Below are 23396 nucleotides of genomic sequence, written 5' to 3'. Positions count from 1 at the left end.
ACGCGACTTACAGAGGAAGCAAGGGATTATTGCTGGGATGGAGACTGCCAAATGGCCTTTGAAACATTGAAGAGGCATTTAATTACAGCGCCAATACTAGGGTATCCACTGCCAGAAGGAGAATTCATCTTAGATACGGATGCAAGTAATGTGGGAATTGGAGGAGTGCTGTCTCAGATTCAAGGAGGACAGGAACAAGTTCTGGGATATTTTAGTAAAGTGCTTTCAAAACCTGAACGAAATTACTGCGTCACGAGAAGAGAACTTCTAGCAGTAGTAAAGTCAGTGGAACACTTCTATCGATACTTCTATGGCAGGAAGTTTCTAATCCGAACCGACCATGCCGCCCTTAAATGGTTAATGCAGTTTAAGAATCCAGAGGATCAGATAGCCAGATGGATTGAACGACTTCAAGAATATGATTTCAGGATCGAGCATCGAGCCGGAGTTAGCCACAGGAACGCTGATTCTCTATCTAGAAGACCGTGCCCAGCAGAGTGTTCCCATTGCAACAAAACGGAGTCAAAGGAAGCAGCAATACTAAGAACAACAGTGGTCAATGACGAGTGGACGCCTACCAAGATCAAGGAAGAACAAGAAAAAGATCCAGTTTTACAGAAGATTCGAAAATGGAAAGAAGAAAATCGTCGACCATCTTGGCAAGAAATATCAAGCCTAGGCTCAGTAGTTATGACGTATTGGGCCCAGTGGGACTCATTTATCTTGAAAGACAGCTTGCTTAAACGAGTAATGGAAAATGATGATGGTTCAGTGAGGAGAACACAGTTGGTGATTCCAAAGAGCAGAGTAGCCGAAGTACTTCGTCAGTTACACGACAGTCCATCAGGAGGGCATTTTGGTGTAAAGAAGACCCTTCAAAGAATTCGGGAACGATTTTATTGGATGAATAGTTCCGACGATGTGAAGGACTGGTGTAAGAAATGTACTACCTGTGCTACAAGTAACGGACCCTACCGGAAAAGAAAGGCTCCTATGAGACAGTACAATGTTGGAAGTCCGTTTGAAAGAATAGCTTTGGATATTGCCGGGCCATTTCCAGAAAGTGAAAATGGATGCAAATACATGTTGGTGGTAATGGATTACTTCACGAAATGGGTTGAGATCTACGCAATTCCAGACCAGAAGGCCGCCACTATTGCAGATGTGTTAATCAAAGACTGCATCAGCCGATTTGGAGTGCCTCTGGAGATTCATAGTGACCAAGGAAGGAACTTTGAGAGCGATCTATTTCAAGGATTTTGTGATAAACTAGGCATGAAGAAGACAAAAACCACGGCCTGAATAAGACAGTCGGCAAGTATTTGACAAAGATGGTGTCCAATCATCAGCGAGACTGGAACCAGTACCTTCCGTTCTTCGCAATAGCCTATAGATCTGCTGTTAGTGAATCAACGGGCCAAACACCAGCAAAAGTCCTATTTGGACGTGAGATGCGTCTACCCTGTGATCTAGAGTTTGGATGTCGACTTGGAGAAGATGTGGCTGGTGAGGATTATGAGAATGAATTGCGAAGAATGGACGATATACATGAGTTGGTCCGTTCCCATTTTCAGATTGCTAGCGACCGAATGAAGAAACGATAAGATACCCAATCCTAGAAGGGATTTTTCAAGGAGAACGACAAAGTCTGGCTTTATAATCCAAAGAAGCGAACAGGTTGTTCTCCCAAGTTGCAGCAGTTCTGCGAAGGCCAGTACCTCATTGTCAAGAAAATTAATGACGTTATCTACCGAATAAGCAAGATTCCTAGGGGAAAGCCGATGATAGTCCACCATAACCGGTTGGCGCGGTACGAGGGAGACCACGACGTAGATGAAGAAGTGGAAGTCAACCAAGTTCGAGAAATACCTGATCTCACGTTTGAAGAGTTCATGGGGGCCTACGGAGGTACCGGTAAAGCGAGACATGGTGTTACCACTGAAGAAAAGCGAGATCTACTCGCACTTTCCGATGACTATTCACTGGCCCATACACCATCCCGGCCAGTAACAAAGACGTATGAGGGTTGGCATCTGTCTTTTGAAGAAAGTTTGGTCGAGTTGCAGAACTTCAATGCCAACTGCCAGCTCCTGGCAAAGCATTGAAACTCCAAGATGCATCACGTTACCTATTCTATCTGGTAACAAAGTCACTGTCCATGACCAACCTACCCACCAATATGTATGGGATGCATTAATTCAATTGAGAGAGCACGTGTTGGAGTCCGACGTGCAAATGTTAGCCATGCCAAAGTTAGAATGCCGCCAATTAGACTGGAGAGTTATCCGAAATATGGCAGAAGAAATTTTTAAAGACACCGAGGTCCAGGTGTTAGTCTGTTGCAATCCGTATAGTTACTGGTGCAGAGCAAAGACCGTCCCCTGCCACTTTTATACAACTGGGAGTTGTAAAAGAGGGTCCAGTTGCAGATACCAGCATCCAGTTCGAGTCCCGACACGGTTCCAGGAGGAACCATCTTTTGAGGAGGGGGCAATGTCACGGTCCCAGGCCGGCCCTGTCAACGATAGGGGATATTCCAAGCATTTGCTTGGAATAATCTTAAAAGTATATACTTCTCACATACTAAAAAGATGTGCAGTAGTATATTCTAAGTATGTATATAAATAGAAGGTTTATAGCACTTCCTTGGAATATTCTAAAAAGTAGGTTCCTGGTATAAACTAAAAAGATGTGCGGTAGTACGTTCTAAGTATATAAATAGAAGGTTTATAGCACTTCCTTGGAATGTTCTAAAAAGTACATTCTTGGTATATACTGAAAAGAAGTGCGGTAGTACATTCTAAGTATATACATAGAACGTTTAAGTACTGTAATGTAGTATATACTTAGCATCTGCTCTGCGCATTCGTAATGGTGATTAAGCATATTCTCAGCATATACTTTTTCTGAAAAGTATGTTCTATGAATCTACTAAGAACATGAAATTGTTATGTGGGTTTATAGAGCTTTAAAAACCATTGTAACTTACTAAAATAGTTATTATTCTAATTTTAATAATAGAAGTGAATTCAATTCGGTGGAACCGTGTAATTTCGCCTTTACAGTTGTTACAACGGATCTTTGCGCGTGCATGAAATTATTCACGAATTACTTTTTATACACGGGGTGCAAAATTAACCGGACACCTTAAAAATGGGTAATTTTTGATGTCTCGAATTTTCTAAACCTGTTGTCCGATTTAAGTGATTTTTTAATATGTTATAACCTTATTCTTTAACAATATCGCTATAATAATATTGTTGCTAGACAGGCAAATTGTCATTGTATACCGGGTGTACCAATGAAACTGTGTTTGTTTCCCAAACTTCGCATCACCCTGTGGAATATTCTAGCATTTATAAAATACTCAAATTAAAACCCAGCTAGAGCCTCATGTTTTCTCAACAGTCTGTTTTTTATTCATTTGCTTATGTTGGACCGTAAAAAACTTAGGTACTTTAACAATTAGCCATGTTTTTTATCAATACATGGTGTTTTTAAATAAGTATGGCAAATTTCAATGGGTAATTCTACATGAAAAAACATGTTATACATGAAAAAACATGTTATAAACACGAGTATCGAGTATCGAGCCTATTGTATTGGAATTATTTTTATGACCCACCGTATAAAACTTGCATTGAATATCTCAGTGTCGGAATTTCTGCAACTTTGTAGTTTACCTACAACTTATTCATGGATCGTGCTGATATAAAAAAAATACAAGTGTTTGAGTTACCATGTGTAGGAACGCACCGGGGCGGTTAGTCTTTGAAACAAGGACTTCGGATTAAGCAGATAAAACGAGTAAGGAACCTTACAAAAGCATTCCCTGTTTCTCAATAAATTTTGTTTTCAAATTTTTTGATGAATGGGTATTCTTCGTTTTTATTTATAAGTACCTACACAACAATTAAAATTTATTAAGCAGTTACATTTCCTAGTGTGTACTTGTGTAGTTCAAAATGTCCATCAAATTAGAAACAAAATAAGCAAAAACCGCGTTAGAATGGGCCCCTGCGGGGCCCGGGCCCTGGTTCCGCGGAACCCGCGGCACCAAGCGCAGTACCCCACTGCCTGAAACCTAAGGTAGGCTCTCTTAATTTAATGTATAAAATATTTGAAATCTCAACTTAAACAAAACGCATTAAGTATTGTTTTATTTTATTTATTTCCTAACATTATAAAAACGGTTTTAAACTATTATATTAAATATTTATTTAGCATATATTAGAATATTGTATTCCAAACCGTGGCCTCGACCAGACTCCATTTTTATTGTTACAAAGCTGTGGTCGACTCCTCCTTCAGTAATTTCAGCTGTCGAACCTTTTTCCTCGCTCTTAGCACTAATAGCAGTTACACAGAAAATTTTTTGGTCCCCGTGCCACTCCGCCTAAAATTACAAGAAGGCCAATGGTTAACTAAAGATAATTATGTATTTATTACCTATGTATATTATATGGTTTTTTTTAACCAGGAGGAGTAAAGTAAAAAGACGTATTCACACCGAGGAAAGTTATTAGAAAAATAACCAAATACATCTTCTTTTTTGGTTGATCATGTCAGCCCTCAACGGTAATCCATAAATATTATATTATATTAATACGCCACTAAAGAGTTCTAAAAATAACTGCTTTTTATATAAAAGCAGACTAAGGCCCGGTACTTTATGTCTCCGTTAACAGCCGGTTAGTTAACCGGGGTTTAATCGGGACAGAAATATATGCATAACATAGACATAAACGCAATTATACTTATTATTATATTCATAAATAATTATAATAATAATTATAATTGCTTTTATTACAACGCAAGAGGCCCTATGAGGTACTTTTTTGTCCCGATTAAACCCCGGTTAGCTAACCGAGGTTTAACCGGGACATAAAGTACCGGCCCTAAGTCTGTTTTAGACTATACCATAAAATTATATAAGAAAATGGTATACTAAGTTTTGTCACAATGTAAAACAGGAATCAAAATCTGTTAACAGAAAATGTTATACAATTAGAACATGTCCTATTTGATAACAATTTTTAGTACACAGGCATGCGCAGTTAGGTTATTTTCGTTATACTGTCACATTGGTTCTTTTAAGGTTAACTTTTCTTTTAAGAAATGTTGCAAAGGAAGCAGCTGATAATAATAGTTTTCTTATCCATCATATAAAATATATCTTTGTAATATAAAATATCAAAGATAAAACTAACTAGTTAAATGTTGAGAAAAATGAAGTTAAAATATTGTTAAAAGAAAATAAGAAGAATAAAATTGAGGTTAACAGTACATGTACCATCACAAAAATATAAAAAAGTACTTTTTTAGGATGTAATGCGCAGAATCACATAACATATTTTGATACCAAAATGTGACAATATACACAAAACTTCTTGTATTAATATTGTACACAATCATTTCATGTAAGTTTTTGTTATACCATTTTCTTATATCATTTTATGTTATAGTCTAAAACAGATCTCAGAAAACACAAAAAATCGCCGATATAACTTAATTAACCTATGAAATGTCAATCGTGTGAAAAAATGATAAATGTCATTAGTGTCAAAATTTTATATCAGTGGAGTAAACTTGCCTGCGGTTGGACAAATTACAAACAAGCATTACAGCGCGGTAAATTTGAATAACCCCTCTTGGTTTAAAAACAAACCATAGGAACTTTAAGACTGCTATGTGATACTCGAATAAAACTCGAAATATAACTACGTTTATCAAAATGCTACGACTGGTCGGCTCTTTTCTATGCAGTTGAGACGTGGACCCTTAAAACATCAACTGCAAATAAATTGGACTAGAAATGAGGATCTACGAACGGCTTCTCAAAATTTTATGGACATCGCTTACCTCAAACGAAGAAGTGCTGCATCCAGTGCCGGATTAACCATTAGGCGGACTAGGCGGCCGCCTAGGGCCCAGGCACTTGATGGGGCCCGCATTCCACACAAATGCATTAATTAATATTTAATTATTTAAGCAGTTATTTAAAAAAAAATTAAATGTTAAAAAAATCAAATAGGTCTATGTGAGACAAAAAAAAAAAGAAAATGGTTAATTTATGATTTCCAATCAAACTCAGTTTTTTGCTTTGCCTTTTGTCAAATATCAGAAAAATACAACCGACTTCAAGACAAATTAAGCAGTTATCTTCAAAGGCATTTTTATATTCCATGTTCTAATCATCTCCTAAATTAATTTGATAATCAATTTTGCAAGCAAATTTTGATAAAAGCTGGTAATTATTTTGGTATGGTACGTTTTTTTTCAATTTCTACCCACCGATGGTCCTTATAGTCCATTCACTCACGGTAAAATATTGCAAAACCTCCGGATTTTAAAGAACCTTTGGATTTGAAACAAGAGCTTGGATTGACATGAAATTTGGTATAAGCGTAGCTAACATGTCAAATAAAGAAGTGATATTGTGCCATTGTGTGTTTTTGCTCTACCGTTGAGCCACCCCTTCTCGGGGGTGAAAAAATAAACCGTCAAAATACGTCCGGAAGTGGATAAACTGACTATTAATTCTAAGCAACTTTTGTTCAATAGAGTTTTTTCATCAAGTCAATACATTTCGAGTTATTTGCAACTGAATATCTTCATTTTTCAACAAAAAATAACACGTTTTGAGACGGTTTTTCGCAAATAACTCAAAAAGTAAGTATTTTATCGAAAAAATATTCTTAGCAAAAATATACCTTCTAAAATTTGAAAAAATTGGTGTATGTGTGCAGTCTGTAGTGTGTAGACCCAGTAGAAGCAGAGTTGTAGCTAATGAAAAGTAGGTTCTTATTCGTTAAATTCTAAATCGAATATTTCAACGTGAAATAATAAAGAAATGAAGCACTTTTCAAGTAAAACTCATCATAACTTGTTTAAATGTTTTAAGAAAGCATTATTCTTGTTTTTTTATTTCTATCATAAAAAGTAAGCAAGATACGCTCAGAATAAAGTTAATCCCATTTTTTGGGTAAAAAAAACTGGTGAAAATAACACCCTAATTAGCATCCCAAATGAAATTAATCCTTACCGCTTCACAAGCTACTTTACTTATGTATTGTTTATATGCTCTATAAGTTTTATCGGTATAAAGTGCTTATTTATAAAAGGGCTGCAGTAGAAAGGGCTTGAACAAGTCACTAATCACGAGTGTATGCAATTTTTTTTATTTAGCTTAATGCCTCGACAACCTAATGACCATTGGCATGGTACAGTGGATTTTTCCAATCAGGTACCTAGTGTAGTGGGTAGTGTATGTGTTGAGTAAATGTCTTGTTACTTAGCAAAGTCGTCATTGTTTTTGCAAAGAGACGCTAATTGTATCCGAACGTCTGCGGTCCCTCCGGTGAGTACCGATCCCACAAGGATAGAAACTATTTTCATTTATTAATTTTTAATAAATGAAAAATTCTCTGCCCAGGGTATGCAAATTTTGAACAGTCATATCTTAACCAATTTTTATCTTCCAAAAAAGCAAAAATCTGAAATATGCAGAAAATCAAAACCTATATTTTTTACTCTTTAAAATTTTTGGTACCACTAATAATTTTTAAGTTATTTTGAAAAAAAAAGACATTTTTTCAAAATTTTAAAAAAATTTGTTTTACTTTCAATCTCAATGTTTTGAAATATAAGCACTGTGAACCGATGAAACTTACAGATCATATAAATAATATACTTATAAATTTTTTCAAGGTTTTCATAAATTTTCAAGATTTTTGTGCCAAAAAAAGGAATCAACATTATTTTAAGCTTTACTTGCTTAATTTTGATACTTAAAACTTGTTTAAAACAAAACAAAAATAAAACTTTTTTAACACTTTAAAAAAGTTGGGATGATTTTTCACCGAAAAGTGCTGCATTTTTTGGTAATTTACGTTGAAATATTTGATTTGGAATTGGTCGAATGAGAATCTACTTTTCATTAGCTCCAGTTATGCTTATACTGGGTCTACATACTTCATACATACACCATTTTTTTTAAATTTTTTATACACTATATTTTTTCTAAGAATATTTTTGCGATAAAATATTTAATTTTGGAGTTATTTGCGAAAAAACGTCTAAAAAGGTGTTTTTTTTGTTGAAAAATGAACATATTCACCCGCAAATAACTCAAAAAGTATTGATTTAGTGAAAAAACTCGATAGAACAAAAGTTACTTAGAATTAACCAGTTATCCATTATTTTGAATGTATGTTTTTTCACCCCCAAAGAGGTGGCACTCATACCCAGGGAAAAATCACATATCGACACAATATCCCTTTTTTTCTTTGGCTTTTCCTTTGAGAAGTTGTTGCGAAATGTAAAAAAAAAGAAAAATGATCTTTTTTACATTGTCGTAATTTATTTTTGGAGTAACTACTGCCCAAAACAACATAAATATCTGTAAATTTGTTTTAGTAAATGGTCGATATAAAGGGGCCTACTTCTTATGGCCGCCTAGGGCCCCATGATGCCTTAAACCTTCACTGGCTGCATCTGCATAGAACAGGCAAGGAACGAGAACTTTTCAACACAGTGATAGTTATAAAAAACATATATATCTAGGCCATAGGTACTAAGAAATAATAAGTACCAATAAGCATGCTCAACTAATAGTGAAAGGACTAGGAAGGAAAAGACTATCGTGGCTAAGAAACTTCCAACAATGGGTAGGACTAAATTTCGAACAGCTAATAAGAACAGTTGAAGAAGAGAAGAGTTTGCAATAAATTGTAGTAGCCAACCTCCATTGAGGGGAGGGTACTTTAAGAAGACGGAGCTTTAAGATTTAAATTTCACACTTTCAGCTATATTTGGCAAACTGTACATCAATTGATTGTTTATTTACAGAAGCAGTAAATTACCACTCAAACTTTGTCGTAAAATGAAAAATAAATTCCAAAAAAAGTGACCTAATTCAAAAAATCAATTAGTCCAAGAGAGAATGTTTGCAGTTACTCGAGCGCGTCAGAAAATCACATGTGGAGAAACCTTGTACCCTATAAATGCACCCCTACAATATATTGACTCTAAATACAGGGGAGTTCGTTAAGGGGGGTCCGAAAAAAAATCTGTCCTTAGAAAAAGTCGAAATCGTCAGATTAAGATACGGTAATGCCGAACAGAACAGATAGCCCAGTAAATGAACGGGAAACACGGCGATACCGTGTAATTTTCAGGGGCAACTCCGAATTGCATGAAAATTTGGATTTAGGTTCTACTTACCCTCCACTTCAAAGTTGAAATGGACAAATTGACTGATTCTAAGCAATTTTCGTTCTACAGAGTTTTTTATGTAAGTCAATACTTTTCGAGTTACTTGCGATTGAATATGTTTATTTTTCGACAAAAAAAAACTAAGTATTCAGACGGTTTTTCGCAAATATCTTAAAAAGTAAATATTTTATCGAAAAAATATCTTTAGAACAAGTATAGCTTATGAAAAACCAAAAAAATGGTGTATCATTTAAGTCTGTAAATCGAGTAAAAAGAAAGTTGTAGCTCATGAAAAATAAGTTCTTATTCTTCTAATTCCAAATCGAATATTTCAAGGTGGAATCACCGAAAAATTAAGCACATTTCTGGAAAAACCCATTTTAACTTTTTTAAAGTGTTTAAGAAAAGCTTTATTTTAATTTTTTATAAAAGTTTCTAGCATTAAAAATAAGCTAGTTATGCTCAAAATAAAGTTGGCCCTCTTTTTTTGGAAAAAAATCATGACTCTCCGTGTTTAGCTTCTCAAAATGAAATTAATCGTTACCGGTTTACAAACAATTTACTTACTTATCTATTTTTTATATGATCTGTCAGTTTCACTGGTTTAAAGTGCTTATTTTTGAAAGGGGTATGGTTGAAAAAACTTGAACGGGTCACTAATCACGAGTGATGCAAATTTTAAACAGCCATATCTTAACCAATTTTTCTCTTACGGAACAACAAAATGAAACTAGCATATATTTATAATAGGAAAACCTATATCTTTTATTGTTTAAGATTTTTCTTATCACTAATACTTTTTAAGTTATTTTAAAAAAAGAAATTTTTCAAAAATTTAAAAAAATTTTTTTTTACTATAAAACCAATTTAAGTTCGTTAAGGGGGGTCCGAAAAAAAATCTGTTCTTAGAAAAACTCGAAATCGTCAGATTAAGATACGGTAATGCCGAACAGAACAGATAGCCCAGTAAATGAACGGGAAACACGGCGATACCGTGTAATTTTCAGGGGCAACTCCGAATTGCATGAAAATTTGGATTTAGGTTCTACTTACCCTCCACTTCAAAGTTGAATTTGTGCCGTTGGTTGCTTTTACTTGGGGGGTGACATTTACCCCTTCTCGGTGGGTGAAAAACGCGTGTTTAAAATAAGTATTAATATACTGTAGGTATCTCTAAAATGCCTAACTAGTTCCCATTTTTTTGTGAATGAAGGATCTCTGTATCTCTTCTAAATGCTAATTCGCTAGAAGATAGAAACTTAACCACAGAGACTACTCTTTTCAGAACTAGAATCCAGTAATCTCGTTCTTGATCAAATTAAATCTCCAAAGAGCTGTCAGTTCGACCATGAAGGCGCTGCCTGTCGATGAGTGTTCGCCAAATGTTAGCCATGTTCGCCAAAAAGTATACATGGAAAGTAGTGAACATTTCCATTTGAGGGAGCTTAAAATCCAGGGAGGGAGAGCCAATCTCTTTTAATTTTTGTTACACTGGTATATTTTCGAAAAACCATAGATTGCGTAAAAAGTCTTGTAATGCCCTCAAAATTTATTTTTGGTGCTGAAAAACTTCCATCAAGATTTTTATATTCTGAAGAACTTTTCCCAATCCAAAAATTCCATACTTCTTCAGTTATGGTATTCCATAATCCTATGTTGTTTCCGAATTCTGAGCCCAACTTACCTGTAACTTCAATTTCTAACTTAGTTTCGTTTTTGGTTCTTTTCTGGAACTGGAATATAACTGTCATTGTATTTTTTTTCATCTTCTTCCGTTACGGAAGCTATATTTCCCTCAGCTTTTTCTATTTCATCACGTGCATTTTCATTGGTTTCAGCTTCACTAGCTGTGGATTTCCTAGCTGTGAAACCGAGTTTATGGTATTGCGCGATATTTGAAATTTTCAAAATATGTGGTTTATAGTTTTTATTTAATTCTAATTATTATTTTTTCGGTTTGGGGCCTACGAGGGCCCCTTTGGAGCCGAAGGCAAGCGCCTTCTTTGCCTGATGGTTAATCCGCCACTGCTAATACCAACAAAAAAAATGGATATATCATTATAAAAATCTACTAACCCAAGAAAGAACAGAATACAAAGAACAAGCACAAAATGAAATAAATATAGAAGGAGAATAAGTACTAATTGATGTAGCAGTAGGCAGTAGTGACTAAAGCAGTAAAACAGCTTAAAAATGGAGACCCACAGCCCCGGCGGAATATCAGCAGAATTTATAAAAAAACGGAACGCAGGAATTGTTTAAATCTCTTGCATGCATATTCACAAAGTACGTCAATGGAGAAAGCATCCCAGAGGAATGGAAAACAGCTTTCACAACCTCGATACATAAAAAGGGTAACAAATTAGACTGCAATAACTACCGAGGGCTACCAGTAACGGGTACGGTGAGTAGGATATATGGAAGAATAATCAGAGATATGATCGAAGAAGAATACAAAAACCAAGAAGAAGAAGAGCAGAGCGGGCTTCGAGCTGGTAGATCTTGCACAGACAACGTGTTCTGCTTGAAACAAATTATAGAGAAGAAACTAGCACGGAATAGATCAACACACCTTATATTCATAGATTTAGAAAAAGCATGTGATAACATACCGAAACTATGGCAGGTACTCCAGGAAACTTCAGTCAATCATACACTCATAAAGGCTGTTCAGAATATACATATACAACAACATGGAAGCCCAGATGAAATTAGGCAACAGAATATCGGAACCATTCAGAGTTAATAAAGGCCTACGACAGGGGTGCTGCATATCACCGACACTTTTTAAAATCTATATTGGTAAAGCTCTCCACCAGTGGAAATCGAAATGCAAAGGAATGGGCACACCTGGTGGACGATGACACTTGCTTGTATACCCTCCAATTTGTCGATGATCAATACTCCGGTCAACTTACGCATCCGAGGCTACAAAAATTACCATCAAGCTGAAAATTGGTAGGATTGTTCAAAATACCATCATAAATTAAATCTAAAAAGTCCTCATAAATCCGACCCGTGCTAAAAATTTTACGCGGGGTCAAAGGTCACCAAATATGGTTTTTAGCGATTTTCAGCGAAACGGTAACTTTTGTCGTAAAATTAGTTCGAACAAAAAATGTAGATTAGACAATTATCTATAAAAAATGTATTATTACTTTTTTTTCTGAAAGCCACCGTTTTTGAGATATAACGATTCAAAAAGTGGTAATCGTCATAATATGCGCACACGTTGTCACACCACCTTTGAGGTAGTGTACTTAGCGCGTTTTTTAACGTGGTTTCCCCAGTAGGCCTATTCCACGGATCTGTTATGATTCTGTTTAATTTAAAGCTATTTAATAATTGATATTGGAAAGGGTTAAAAATGATAAAAGTTATATAAAGCGGTATAAATTAAAAAACGGGAAATTTATCAAACTGGTTCATAATTTTCTAATACTTCTACTTCCCTTGTTCTTCTTCTCATTGTTCTTCTTCCTCTTCTTCATCTTCTAGTTCTTCTTCTTCTTCTTCTTGTTCTTCTTCTTCTTCTTCTTCTTGTTCATCCTGGGTGCAAGTAAATTGTCCCAATGATGACACATCGCATGGCTCCTCGATAGAATCAAATGAATCCTCAATTGTTGGTGATTCAACATTGGAGCACGACCGGTTTTGACAATTAGTGCGTGCTACCGAACAAAACAGTCCAACTTTTTTGCAACCACATTTAGCGCTACATCCCTTTTTACAGTTGCAAAAAATTGTGTTCAGGAGTTTTTTCGGCGCAGGGGGGAGTAAAGTTTGAATTGGTTCTAATGAACTGTCGACTAATTTTCATCCCCAGTCTTTTGGATCTAGCTGATAACCAAGCCACACTTGAACTTGGTAATATACTCGAAAAAGATGTTGATAAGCAGCCGCTGAGGTTGGAGGAAGACAAGATAACTGCACTTGTTTTTTGTTTCGAGTACTTTTAAAAAACATGCATATCGAAACTTATCTAAGCATGTACTTTTCTTAGGCGCTCCATACATAGAAAGAAGAAAGCTAATTCCGTTGGAAATAACTTCTTGTGGAGTTGAATTAGTTTTTTTAAAAACAGTCGTTTTACCCCTCCTGAAAAATGCAGATGTCATATCACAGCCAGTTATTGCGTGTAAAAATAGTATATGATTTTGACATTTTGCAAAAGTTGATAAACTTTTCGATGAATATATTTCCGATTGGTGTTGAGCTTTTCCAGGTTTAAAAAAAAAAGATAGTTTTTTCGATTGGAGTTCTACCAGTGAGTAATACGAGCAAGTCTACATCTTCACCTACAACAATAGTTGTATTTGTTAAATTGAATTGCTCTATGGCTGTTTCAATTATCAGTACGTCAGCATCATCATTAGCTTGTTTTACCGATATATTTTCTGCAATAAACTTATCTTTCAGCATTGAAATGAACCGAAATTTGTTGTGAGTATTTGCAAGAAATTTCTGTTGAGTGGTAGATACTGTCATAGATTGATCAAATAAAATATTAGAAGATGAAGATGTTGCTGAAGTTCTACGACGTTGTTCTGTAGCTTTAATATTTCTCGTAGAATCATTATAGCCATCAAATAAAGTTGTCTTTCATTATTATGTTCAAACCTTTCTGAGAAAAGAATAGGTAGGGTGATTAGATTAGCCGACAAATGTGTTTATTCCGACAAAATCCATCTTTACAAATTGAACTAAGGCGCATAAATAAAAAGAATTATTATAAGTTAATACTTTTTCATATCAATTTACTATTTTTGTTGGGGTTAAGCCGTAAAATTCAAATAATTCTTATTATTTTCGCGTTAAATTCACTTTGTAAAGATTTTTTTGTTGGCACTGTAATATAATACAGCTTATAGGTTGCATCCCTCTGTAGACCGCAAGCTGTATAGTAGAAACATTATCATATTTATAATCTTATATTATGTGTAATATAAGTTAAGTTGACCGATATAATATTATGTTTACTTGTATTACAGCTTTAGTGATGTATGTATATATATACCTGATGTACTAATACATATGAATGACGATTATAAGTCTTTCAACTCTTTGAATCGTTGTATCTCAAAAACAGTGGCTCTTAGGAAAAAAACTATTAATATATTTTTTATAGATAATTATCTAATCTACATTTTTTGTTAGAGCTAATTTTACGATAAAACTTACCGTTTCGCTGAAAATCGCTAAAAACCATATTTGGTGACCTTTGACCCCGCGTAAATTTTTTAGCACGGGTCGGATTTATGAGGACTTTTTAGATTTAATTTATGATGGTATTTTGAACAATCCTGCCAATTTTCAGCTTGATGGTAATCATTGTAGCCTCACTCCTATTTTTGAGTCTAACTAGACCGGTCTACAAGTAATATGTGCAAATGACAAAGATGATCTTGAGTACATGACACGAAAATTGAATGAGAAATTTGAAAAATGGGGTCTGATAATGAACATGGAAAATACGTTGTACCTCTGCGTAGGAGAGGAAACTACTGATCTGCAACTGGAAAACAATAAAACGATGTGAAGACTGTAGATACCTGGGAATAAATTTTAACAAAGAAGAACGGATGACGCAGAGGTAAACAGTAGAATAAATAAAGCTAGAAAATTACTTAAATCTCTGAATGGAATATTATGGAGTACTGAAATAGGAAATCAAAGAAAATTGAGAATATATTATGACACAATGATAAAACGCCCACTGCTGTACGGATCTGAAACGTGACGTCTTGAAGAACACCAAATAAGGAAAATAAAAGCCACAGAAATGGATGTATTAAGAAGAGCAGCTAGAAAAACGAAACTTGATAGGGTCCGAAACAACACAATAAAGAAAGAAATGGGCCTAAAAGAAACTGTGACCGACTGGGTAGAGAGAAAACAGCTTACATGGAATGTACATGTTTAAAGAATGTCAGAAGAAAGACTACCAAAGAAAGTAGCAAAATGGATACCACCGGAACACAGGAAACGAGGAAGACCAAAAGAAATCGTGGATGAAAGGAGTTATAAGATCAATGAACGAACGAGGATTGAGAGAAAAAGATTGTAATGCAAGACGCGGTGGCAATTGGGCATCGGACAACGTCGCAGGACGTTCTAACCTGAATTTACATAGAATAGAATAGAAATATGCTTTATTGCCACTGAAAATTTTTACAATTTTATGGACAAAGCTTACATACAGTCAAAAGAAAAACATAATATAAATAACAAATAACAACTACAATTTACTAAAATTAGATAAATCGTCAACAATGTACAATATAAGATATAAAAGCCAAGACAAAAACAATTTATTGCAAAACATATATAAATTGCAAATTGAACATACAACAAATAAAATAAAATAGGTACAACATAAGGAACTGACAAGTTTATGCTACTGCGCATGGAACCCAATTTTCTTAGTTATTCATTAAGAAATTCTTCTATTGAATAATATGGTCTTTTGGATAGATAGGCTTTTGTCATTTTTCGGAAATTAGGGAAAGATGTTGCAGATTTAAGTTGTAACGGAAGATGATTGTACAGTTTCTTTGCGGAATATAATATAGATTTCTTTACTAACTCAGTGGATGGAATCGGTAAATAAATATCAAAGATTGAATTTCTGGTGGAGTAAAGATGATTGGGCCTTGATGGAAAGACATGAAGGTGTTTACGAATTAAACAAACCGTTTCTAGAATATATAAAGATGGAAGTGTTAAAATTTCGTGATCTCTGAAGTAACTTCTGCAATGTGTAGATCTTCTGAGGCCAAACAAATATCTTATTGCTCTTTTTTGCAATCTAAAAATGACATCAAATTGAGCAGCTGTACTAGAACCCCAAAAAGGAAGACCATATCGAAGATGAGACCCGAACAACGAAAAATATGTTATTTTAGAAGATGCTAAATTGAGTTCCCTTGAGACAGATCGTATTGCATAGCAAGCTGAGGCGAGTTTCTTACTTAACGAATCGATATGAAGGGACCATTTGAGGTTGCTGTCTAAAAAAATACCAAGAAATTTTACAGAATCAACGGTACTGATCTGGCTGTTATGAAGTGGCAAAGGTTGAAGAGCTCCTTTATAGGATAATGCTACTGTTTTATTTACGTTAAAAGAGAGTAAATTAGAGTCAGACCAGGTCTTTATCGTCAGTAGATCCGAAGTTATAGTTTCATGAAGAGATGCAATAGTTGAGTTGCTCCAAGTGATACTGGTATCATCAGCAAAAAGAAAAATTTTCCCATTGATTTTTAAATTAGTAATGTCATTTATAAAGATAAGGAACAGTATAGGACCCAATACTGAACCTTGTGGTACTCCACAGACGATGTTTTTGAGACTAGAGTCAGTATCATTTGCTCTAACTAGTTGTTTCCGATTATTCAAGTAGGATTGGAACCAATTCAAAGAAATACCTCGAATTCCATAGAAATTTAGTTTTGTAATCAAGATGTCGTGATTTACACAATCAGAAGCTTTGGCATAGTCGCAGAAAACAGTGGCAGTATAAAGATTATTGTTTAGTGCTTGGTAAACCTCATGTAGTACAGAAAGCATGGCATCAGTGGTACATTTATTTGTTAAAAAGCCGAACTGATTTTGTGATAAAATGTTGTTATCAACGATAAAGGACATAAGTCGAGTTTTAATGAGTCTCTCAATAATTTTGGAGAGTACCGGTAGTAAGGCAATAGGTCTATAGTTGCAGGCATCAGATTTTTCGCCACCCTTATGAAGAGGAATAATAATGGCTGTCTTTAGGCACTCTGGAAATTTACCTTTTTCGAAGGAATCATTAATTAGTGAGAGGAGGATTTCCAACACATTTTCTGTGAGATTAGAGAAAATTTTTATAGATAGTCCATCAGTACTACAGGATGATTTGCTTTTGATACAATTGATTGTTTGGATAAGTTCAGAGTTATCGACTGGTCGTAAAAAGAATGAATTCGAGACCTGTCTTGAATTAGGAAGATAGGAAATAGGATCTTGTTGCGGCAAAATTGTTGATGTTATATTTTTACTCACATTAACGAAGTAGTCGTTTAGACTTTCAGGATTTGGAAGGGAAAATGATTGAGCTGTGTGAGTTTTATTTCGAAGATCGTTTATTATAGACCAAGTCTCTTTTGCAACACTTTTAGAGCTTCCCAGACGATTTTCATAATAGGCTTTTTTAGCTGACCTGACAAGTTTTAGATATGTTGTCCTGTACTTCATGATATATTCAGTGACAGCAACATTGGTAGTAAATTTCTTGATGAGGAGTGAACGCATATTCTTAGCTGATATGCGAATACCTTTCGTAACCCAAGGTTTCCGATGTTTTGGCTTAATAGGAATTAAAGGAAATGCCTTATTGAAGATGTGGAGAAGCTTATCTAGAAAAACACTGAAATTATAGTCCACGTCTATAGAAGGAAATTGCCACTCAGAAGTTAAGCATAAATTTTGGAATTTACGAAAATTCCGGGCGGAAAAAATCCTACCTAAACGTCGGGTTTTTGAGGAAGGTTTGCTGAAGATGTTAAACTTCGTATACACTGCTTCATGATCAGATAGTCCCGCATTAATAACTGTAGAGCAGACATCAAGGGGTGAGAAATATGAGACAATATAATCGATTATGGTAGATGTAGTTTTTGTAATCCTTGTAGGAGAATCAACGTGCATTGAGAGACCATACGATTCAAATATGTTTGCCAGGGACACTTGGGTAGCACTAGCAGCAGCATAATTAATGTTAAAATCACCGCATAGAATTTTTCTGCTTTTATGAGGCAGGCCATCTAACAAATTTAGCAGGTTCTGAAAAAATAGTTCCACGGTGGAATCAGGTGATCTATAAATGCAAATAATGTAAAGATTAAGATTTTTATTATAAACTAAGAAAAACTCAAAGAAGGATTCACTTAACAAAAAGTCATATTTTGTTACCAGAGAAAAATCATTATTTCTAGAGAGAATCAGGGTGCCTCCATGAGCCGAACTTGGACGATCATACCTGGCAATTGTGGTATATTTTTCTACAAAAAAAAGGCTCGTTAACTTCAAGCCAGTGCTCTGTAACCGCAACTATCGGAGGAAATCCTAATTCCTCCAGAAACAAAAATAATTCATCAGTTTTATTTCTTATAGAACGAATATTAATCAGAACCATGCCAAAGTTGTCATCACTAAAATAATTTGAGGTTTCTAGTCCGTCAGAACACGTCGTGTTGTTTAAAAATTTCGCTTTGGAGAGCCAGTGGAATAATAACTTCGGTGACATTCCCTTGACTTTTGTAGGTGTATAATTCGTTCCGAAGTTAGATAGGACCTATAAGCGGCAAGATCAGCTTCCACTTCAGCTGGACCAATTCCATAGGCATGGTTAAATTCTAGAAGAACTTTTCGTAGTTCTTCAGTCTTAGTAGGTAATCCTTCGGAAGCCAAAAAGAGTTTCACGCTGGTGTTGGTATATCCGTCATAAAATACAGAAGCAGGCTGATCGTGAAGAAAAGCAAGATGTAGTTTAATTGCCTTTAAGATGTCTGGTTCCCTTAATCTTGCAAGAAGATATCGACTGTTCGAGTTAGTAGTTAGTCTAACTCTTGGTGGTGTTAAAGGATCCAAATTTATGGATGGTTCCAAAGTATCTTTCTTAACAAAATTGATATGGGAACGGAAAGGCTATTGAGATTTGCAAATTGTGATGGCCTGCTTGTCTGTAAATATATTGGTGTCTTCAACTTCATTTTTGTTGTTGCTTGGAATGGTAATTGGGTTTTCCAAGCTAACCTGGCTTCTGATGTACTTCGGATTCATATTTTCTTCAGATGAAGTCTTTGGTTCAGAGTGTGGTGATTCTATAGACCATTTAATGTTGACACCAGGTGGCCAAATTTCCTTATTAAATAATAAGTCGATAGATGGTTTTAATTTTATGCCTATTTTGAATGAGGAACCAGTTGCTGTGTTGGCGTCTTTAGGGAGAGCGTAACATCTAATATAATCCTTGATACCTAGCCTCTCTTTAATGTAGTGTACTATTTGTATAGGGGTGTATGCTGCGGTTAAGTTACTGATAACAACAAAATGACACTTATCTTCTGAAACTTTTGACTTTCTTTCTGGACAGGTTTGGAAATGTTGAGGGCCTTCAGTTTGGGTGCTTGAAGTGACATACACTATCTTTTTTTTAGGTACCTCTTTTTCAGTTTGTATAGCAGGTAGTTTGCTGGAAAGATTACTTATCTGATTAGATATTTCGCTGATGTTTTCAGATAGCCTTTGTAATCCCAATTTTATCTCGGATGAATTTGAGTCTTCAACTTGAACCTTAATAGTATCATCGGAACAGCCGAAAAAAACTGACGATATATTGAAGATATCTTGTTGCATTTGCCGTACCGATTTTAAAAGATGTTCAGGATTCATTAGGCTATTTAATTTATGGATCTCGTCAATTTTTTTTGTAAGGTAATCCAATTTGCCATCTTTTTTTGTTAATAAATCGTATGTCTCTATAAAAACGGGCAAATTATCAGTCAATTTTTTAGTTAGTTGAATTAAGGCATTAAAGTTCTCATGAGGTATCTGATTTTTTGATAGATTTGTTATTTTTTCATTTAAATATCTGAGGCTAGGCGAATCACATAGTTTACAGAAAAATCTTATATTTGAATTTTTTGGGTCCAGGAGAGTTTTGGTGATGGTCTTGTTGTATCCAGAACAGTGCATACAGAAATTTCGCTGACATTCCCCAAAACAACGAAGCTTATTATATTTGTCATTTTCGGGGAATTCATGTAAACAATTCTCACATTGGTAGTTTGCCATAGTTATGGTCAAGGTCAATTTGCAATATTTAACTGGGTCGTTGATAAACAAAACATAAAATAAATTAAACAAAGCTGGTGCAAAACTTACAGTTTCGTTCACTCCAATAACAATAACAAAATAACAATAACACACTCGTGTATGTCGACCGCTAAACAGAACAAAAACAAAACGTGTTAACACACCGACGATTCAAATACGAATGTATTATATTATATAGATAGAGAAATGCTTTTCCCAATTTTGTTTTTTATCGTATTCCTAGAGTTTTTTGTTGTCTTTTTTATTTGCTTTTATTGCTTCCATTAGCTTTTTAATCCATTCTGATTTTTTCTTTTTATATCGTTTTGCCGCTTCCTGCTTTTTCCTTTTATAGTCATTTCGTTTTTCATTTGTTCCGATTTTTATCCATGTTATTCACTCTTTTGCCATTTTGCACTCTGCTGCCTCTATTCCGCCTGTTTTGATGTTGTTCCAGTTAGTTTCTATATATCTTCAGTTTCTACCGTTTGTAGTTTTTGGTATGCCTTCTACGTAGTATTTAATGTTTACTGCCTGTTTTTAGCCTGTCAATGTTTCAGTTGTTTTCTTATTTCGTTGAACGTAGGTTATTATTTTAATTTTTAATTTTTGTAAATTTTTTTGAATAGAAATTACTGAAGAACAATTTCAATAACGGTAACCATTAATAGAATAGAATAGAATAGAATAGAATAGAATAGAATAGAATAGAATAGAATAGAATAGAATAGAATAGAATAGAATAGAATAGAATAGAATAGAATAGAATAGAATAGAATAGAATAGAATAGAATAGAATAGAATAGAATAGAATAGAATAGAATAGAATAGAATAGAATAGAATAGAATAGAATAGAATAGAATAAAATAGAATATAATAGAATAGAATAGAATAGAATAGAATAGAATAGAATAGAATAGAATAGAATAGAATAGAATAGAATAGACTAGAATAGAATAGAATAGAATAGAATAGAATAGAATAGAATAGAATAGAATAGAATAGAATAGAATAGAATAGAATAGAATAGAATAGAATAGAATAGAATAGAATAGAATAGAATAGAATAGAATAGAATAGAATAGAATAGAATAGAATAGAATAGAATAGAATAGAATAAAATAGAATATAATAGAATAGAATAGAATAGAATAGAATAGAATAGAATAGAATAGAATAGAATAGAATAGAATAGAATAGAATAGAATAGAATAGAATAGAATAGAATAGAATAGAATAGAATAGAATAGAATAGAATAGAATAGAATAGAATAGAATAGAATAGAATAGAATAGAATAGAATAGAATAGAATAGAATAGAATAGAATAGAATAGAATAGAATAGAATAGAATAGAATAGAATAGAATAGAATAGAATAGAATAGAATAGAATAGAATAGAATAGAATAGAATAGAATAGAATAGAATAGAATAGAATAGAATAGAATAGAATAGAATAGAATAGAAATATGCTTTATTGTTATGGAAAATTGTACAATTTTATCGACAAAGCTCTTAAAAAGTCATAAAAACAAAAAATAACAAAACAATTTACTAAAATTATATAAATCGTCAATATTATTAAAAAAATAATAATGAAATAAACAGAAACAATTAATGGCAACGTTTAAATAAATTTCACATTGCATAGTCTACCTTAGTAACCAATCATCATCATCCAACCTTCTGCATCCAAAGTTGAACATAGGCCTCCCCTAATTTCTTCCAGTTTTGTCGATCTTGGGCTTCCTGTAACTAATTCCCAGCAATCCTTTTGACATCGTCTGTTCATCGTGTAGGTGGTCTACCTCTACTTCTTCTGTCTTGTCTTGGTCTCCACACTGTAATTTTTTGGGTCCACCTCCCGTCCTTCATTCTGGCTACATGGCCCGCCAAATTCCACTTCAGCCATGCTACTCGCTTTATGACATCTGTGACGCCTGTCCTTCTTCTGATTTCTTCGTTTCTGACCCTGTCTCTGAGAGTCAGTCCAAGTAGTGACCGTTCCATTGGGTTAATGGGTTAATGATAATGTTTCGGCACCGTAAGTCATGACTGGAAGCACACATTGGTCGAAAGTCTTCTTTTTCAAATAATTTTGCAAGTTACTCTTGAACTCTTGAATGTAAATTAGAGTCGGGCCAGGTTTTTATTGTAAATAAATCAGAAGTTATAGTAGTATAAAGAGTTGCAATATTTGAGTTGCTCCAAGTGATACTGGTATCATTGCCAAAAAGACAGATTTTTCCTTCGATTTTTAAACTAGTGGTGGCATTAATAAAGATAAGGAAAAGTAGAGGACCCAATATTGAACCTTGAGATACCCCACATACAATGTTTTTGAGACTAGAGTCTGTATCATTTGCTCTAACCAGTTGTTTCCTATCATCCAAGTAAGATTGGAACCAATTCAAAGAAATACCTCGAATTCCGTTGAAATTTAGTTTTTTTATCAAAATATCGTGAATTACACAATGAAAAGCTTTGGCGTAGTCATAAAAAATGAAAACGGTGGCAGTGTGATTATTATGGTTCAGTGCTTGATAAACCTCAGGTGCTTCAGAAAACATGGCATCAGTAGTACCTACATTTATTATCTAAAAAGCCGAACTGATTTTGTGATAAAATGTTTTTTTAACGAGAAAGGACATAAGTCGGGCTTTTATGAGTCTCTCAATAATTTTGGAGAGTACCGGTAGTAGTGCAATAGGTCTATAATTTATTTCAGGTATTAGATTTTTCACCACCCTTATGAAGAGGAATAATGATGGCTGTTTTTAGGCACTCTGGAAATTTACCTTTCTCAAAAGAATCATTAATTAGTGAGATGAGGACTTCCAACACATTTTCTAGGAGATTTGAGAAAATTTTTATCGATAGACCATCAGTACTACAGGAAGATTTGCTTTTGATACTATTGATTGTTTGGATCAGTTCAGATTTATCAAATCAACTGGTTCTATAAAGAATGAATTCGGGACCTTTCTTGAATTAGGGAGACAGGAAATGGGATCTTGTTGTGGCAAAATAGTTGATGTAATATTTTTACTCACATTAACAAAGTATTCATTTAGATTTTCAGGATCTAGAAGGGAAAATGTTTGAGCTGTGTGGGTTTAATGGATTCAGCATCCCCGAATTAAGAGGAAACAGTAGCGATCAACCAGGTAGCAAAAACGCGTTCCAAGATTGCGGCTGTAATTTTGAATAATTTTTCGAGATATTTGGCACACGTATTCGTAATATAATAAAGAATGGCGGTACAGAGCCCAATTTTAAAAATATATTAATATGTGGAAATTACTCTGTAATTAAATACAATATT

The 23396-nt window shown here is 34.3% G+C and overlaps 1 protein-coding gene across 1 annotated transcript; it reads right to left on the bottom strand.

Moving 5' to 3' along the window:
* Positions 1-4152: 4152 nt before the first annotated feature.
* LOC126883640 (uncharacterized) lies at positions 4153-20238 on the bottom strand (the record flags this gene model as incomplete). The annotated part of the gene is made up of 2 exons (XM_050649296.1): positions 4153-4396; positions 20140-20238. Coding segments are annotated over 2 exons (279 nt in total), but the record flags the coding sequence as incomplete, so codon positions are not given.
* Positions 20239-23396: the final 3158 nt, after the last annotated feature.

The sequence above is a fragment of the Diabrotica virgifera genome, chromosome 4, assembly GCF_917563875.1.
Source record: "Diabrotica virgifera virgifera chromosome 4, PGI_DIABVI_V3a".
NCBI lineage: Eukaryota > Metazoa > Arthropoda > Insecta > Coleoptera > Chrysomelidae > Diabrotica > Diabrotica virgifera.
The sequence above is the reverse complement of the archived record's forward strand: the minus strand, read 5'-3'. Positions and strand labels throughout refer to the sequence as shown.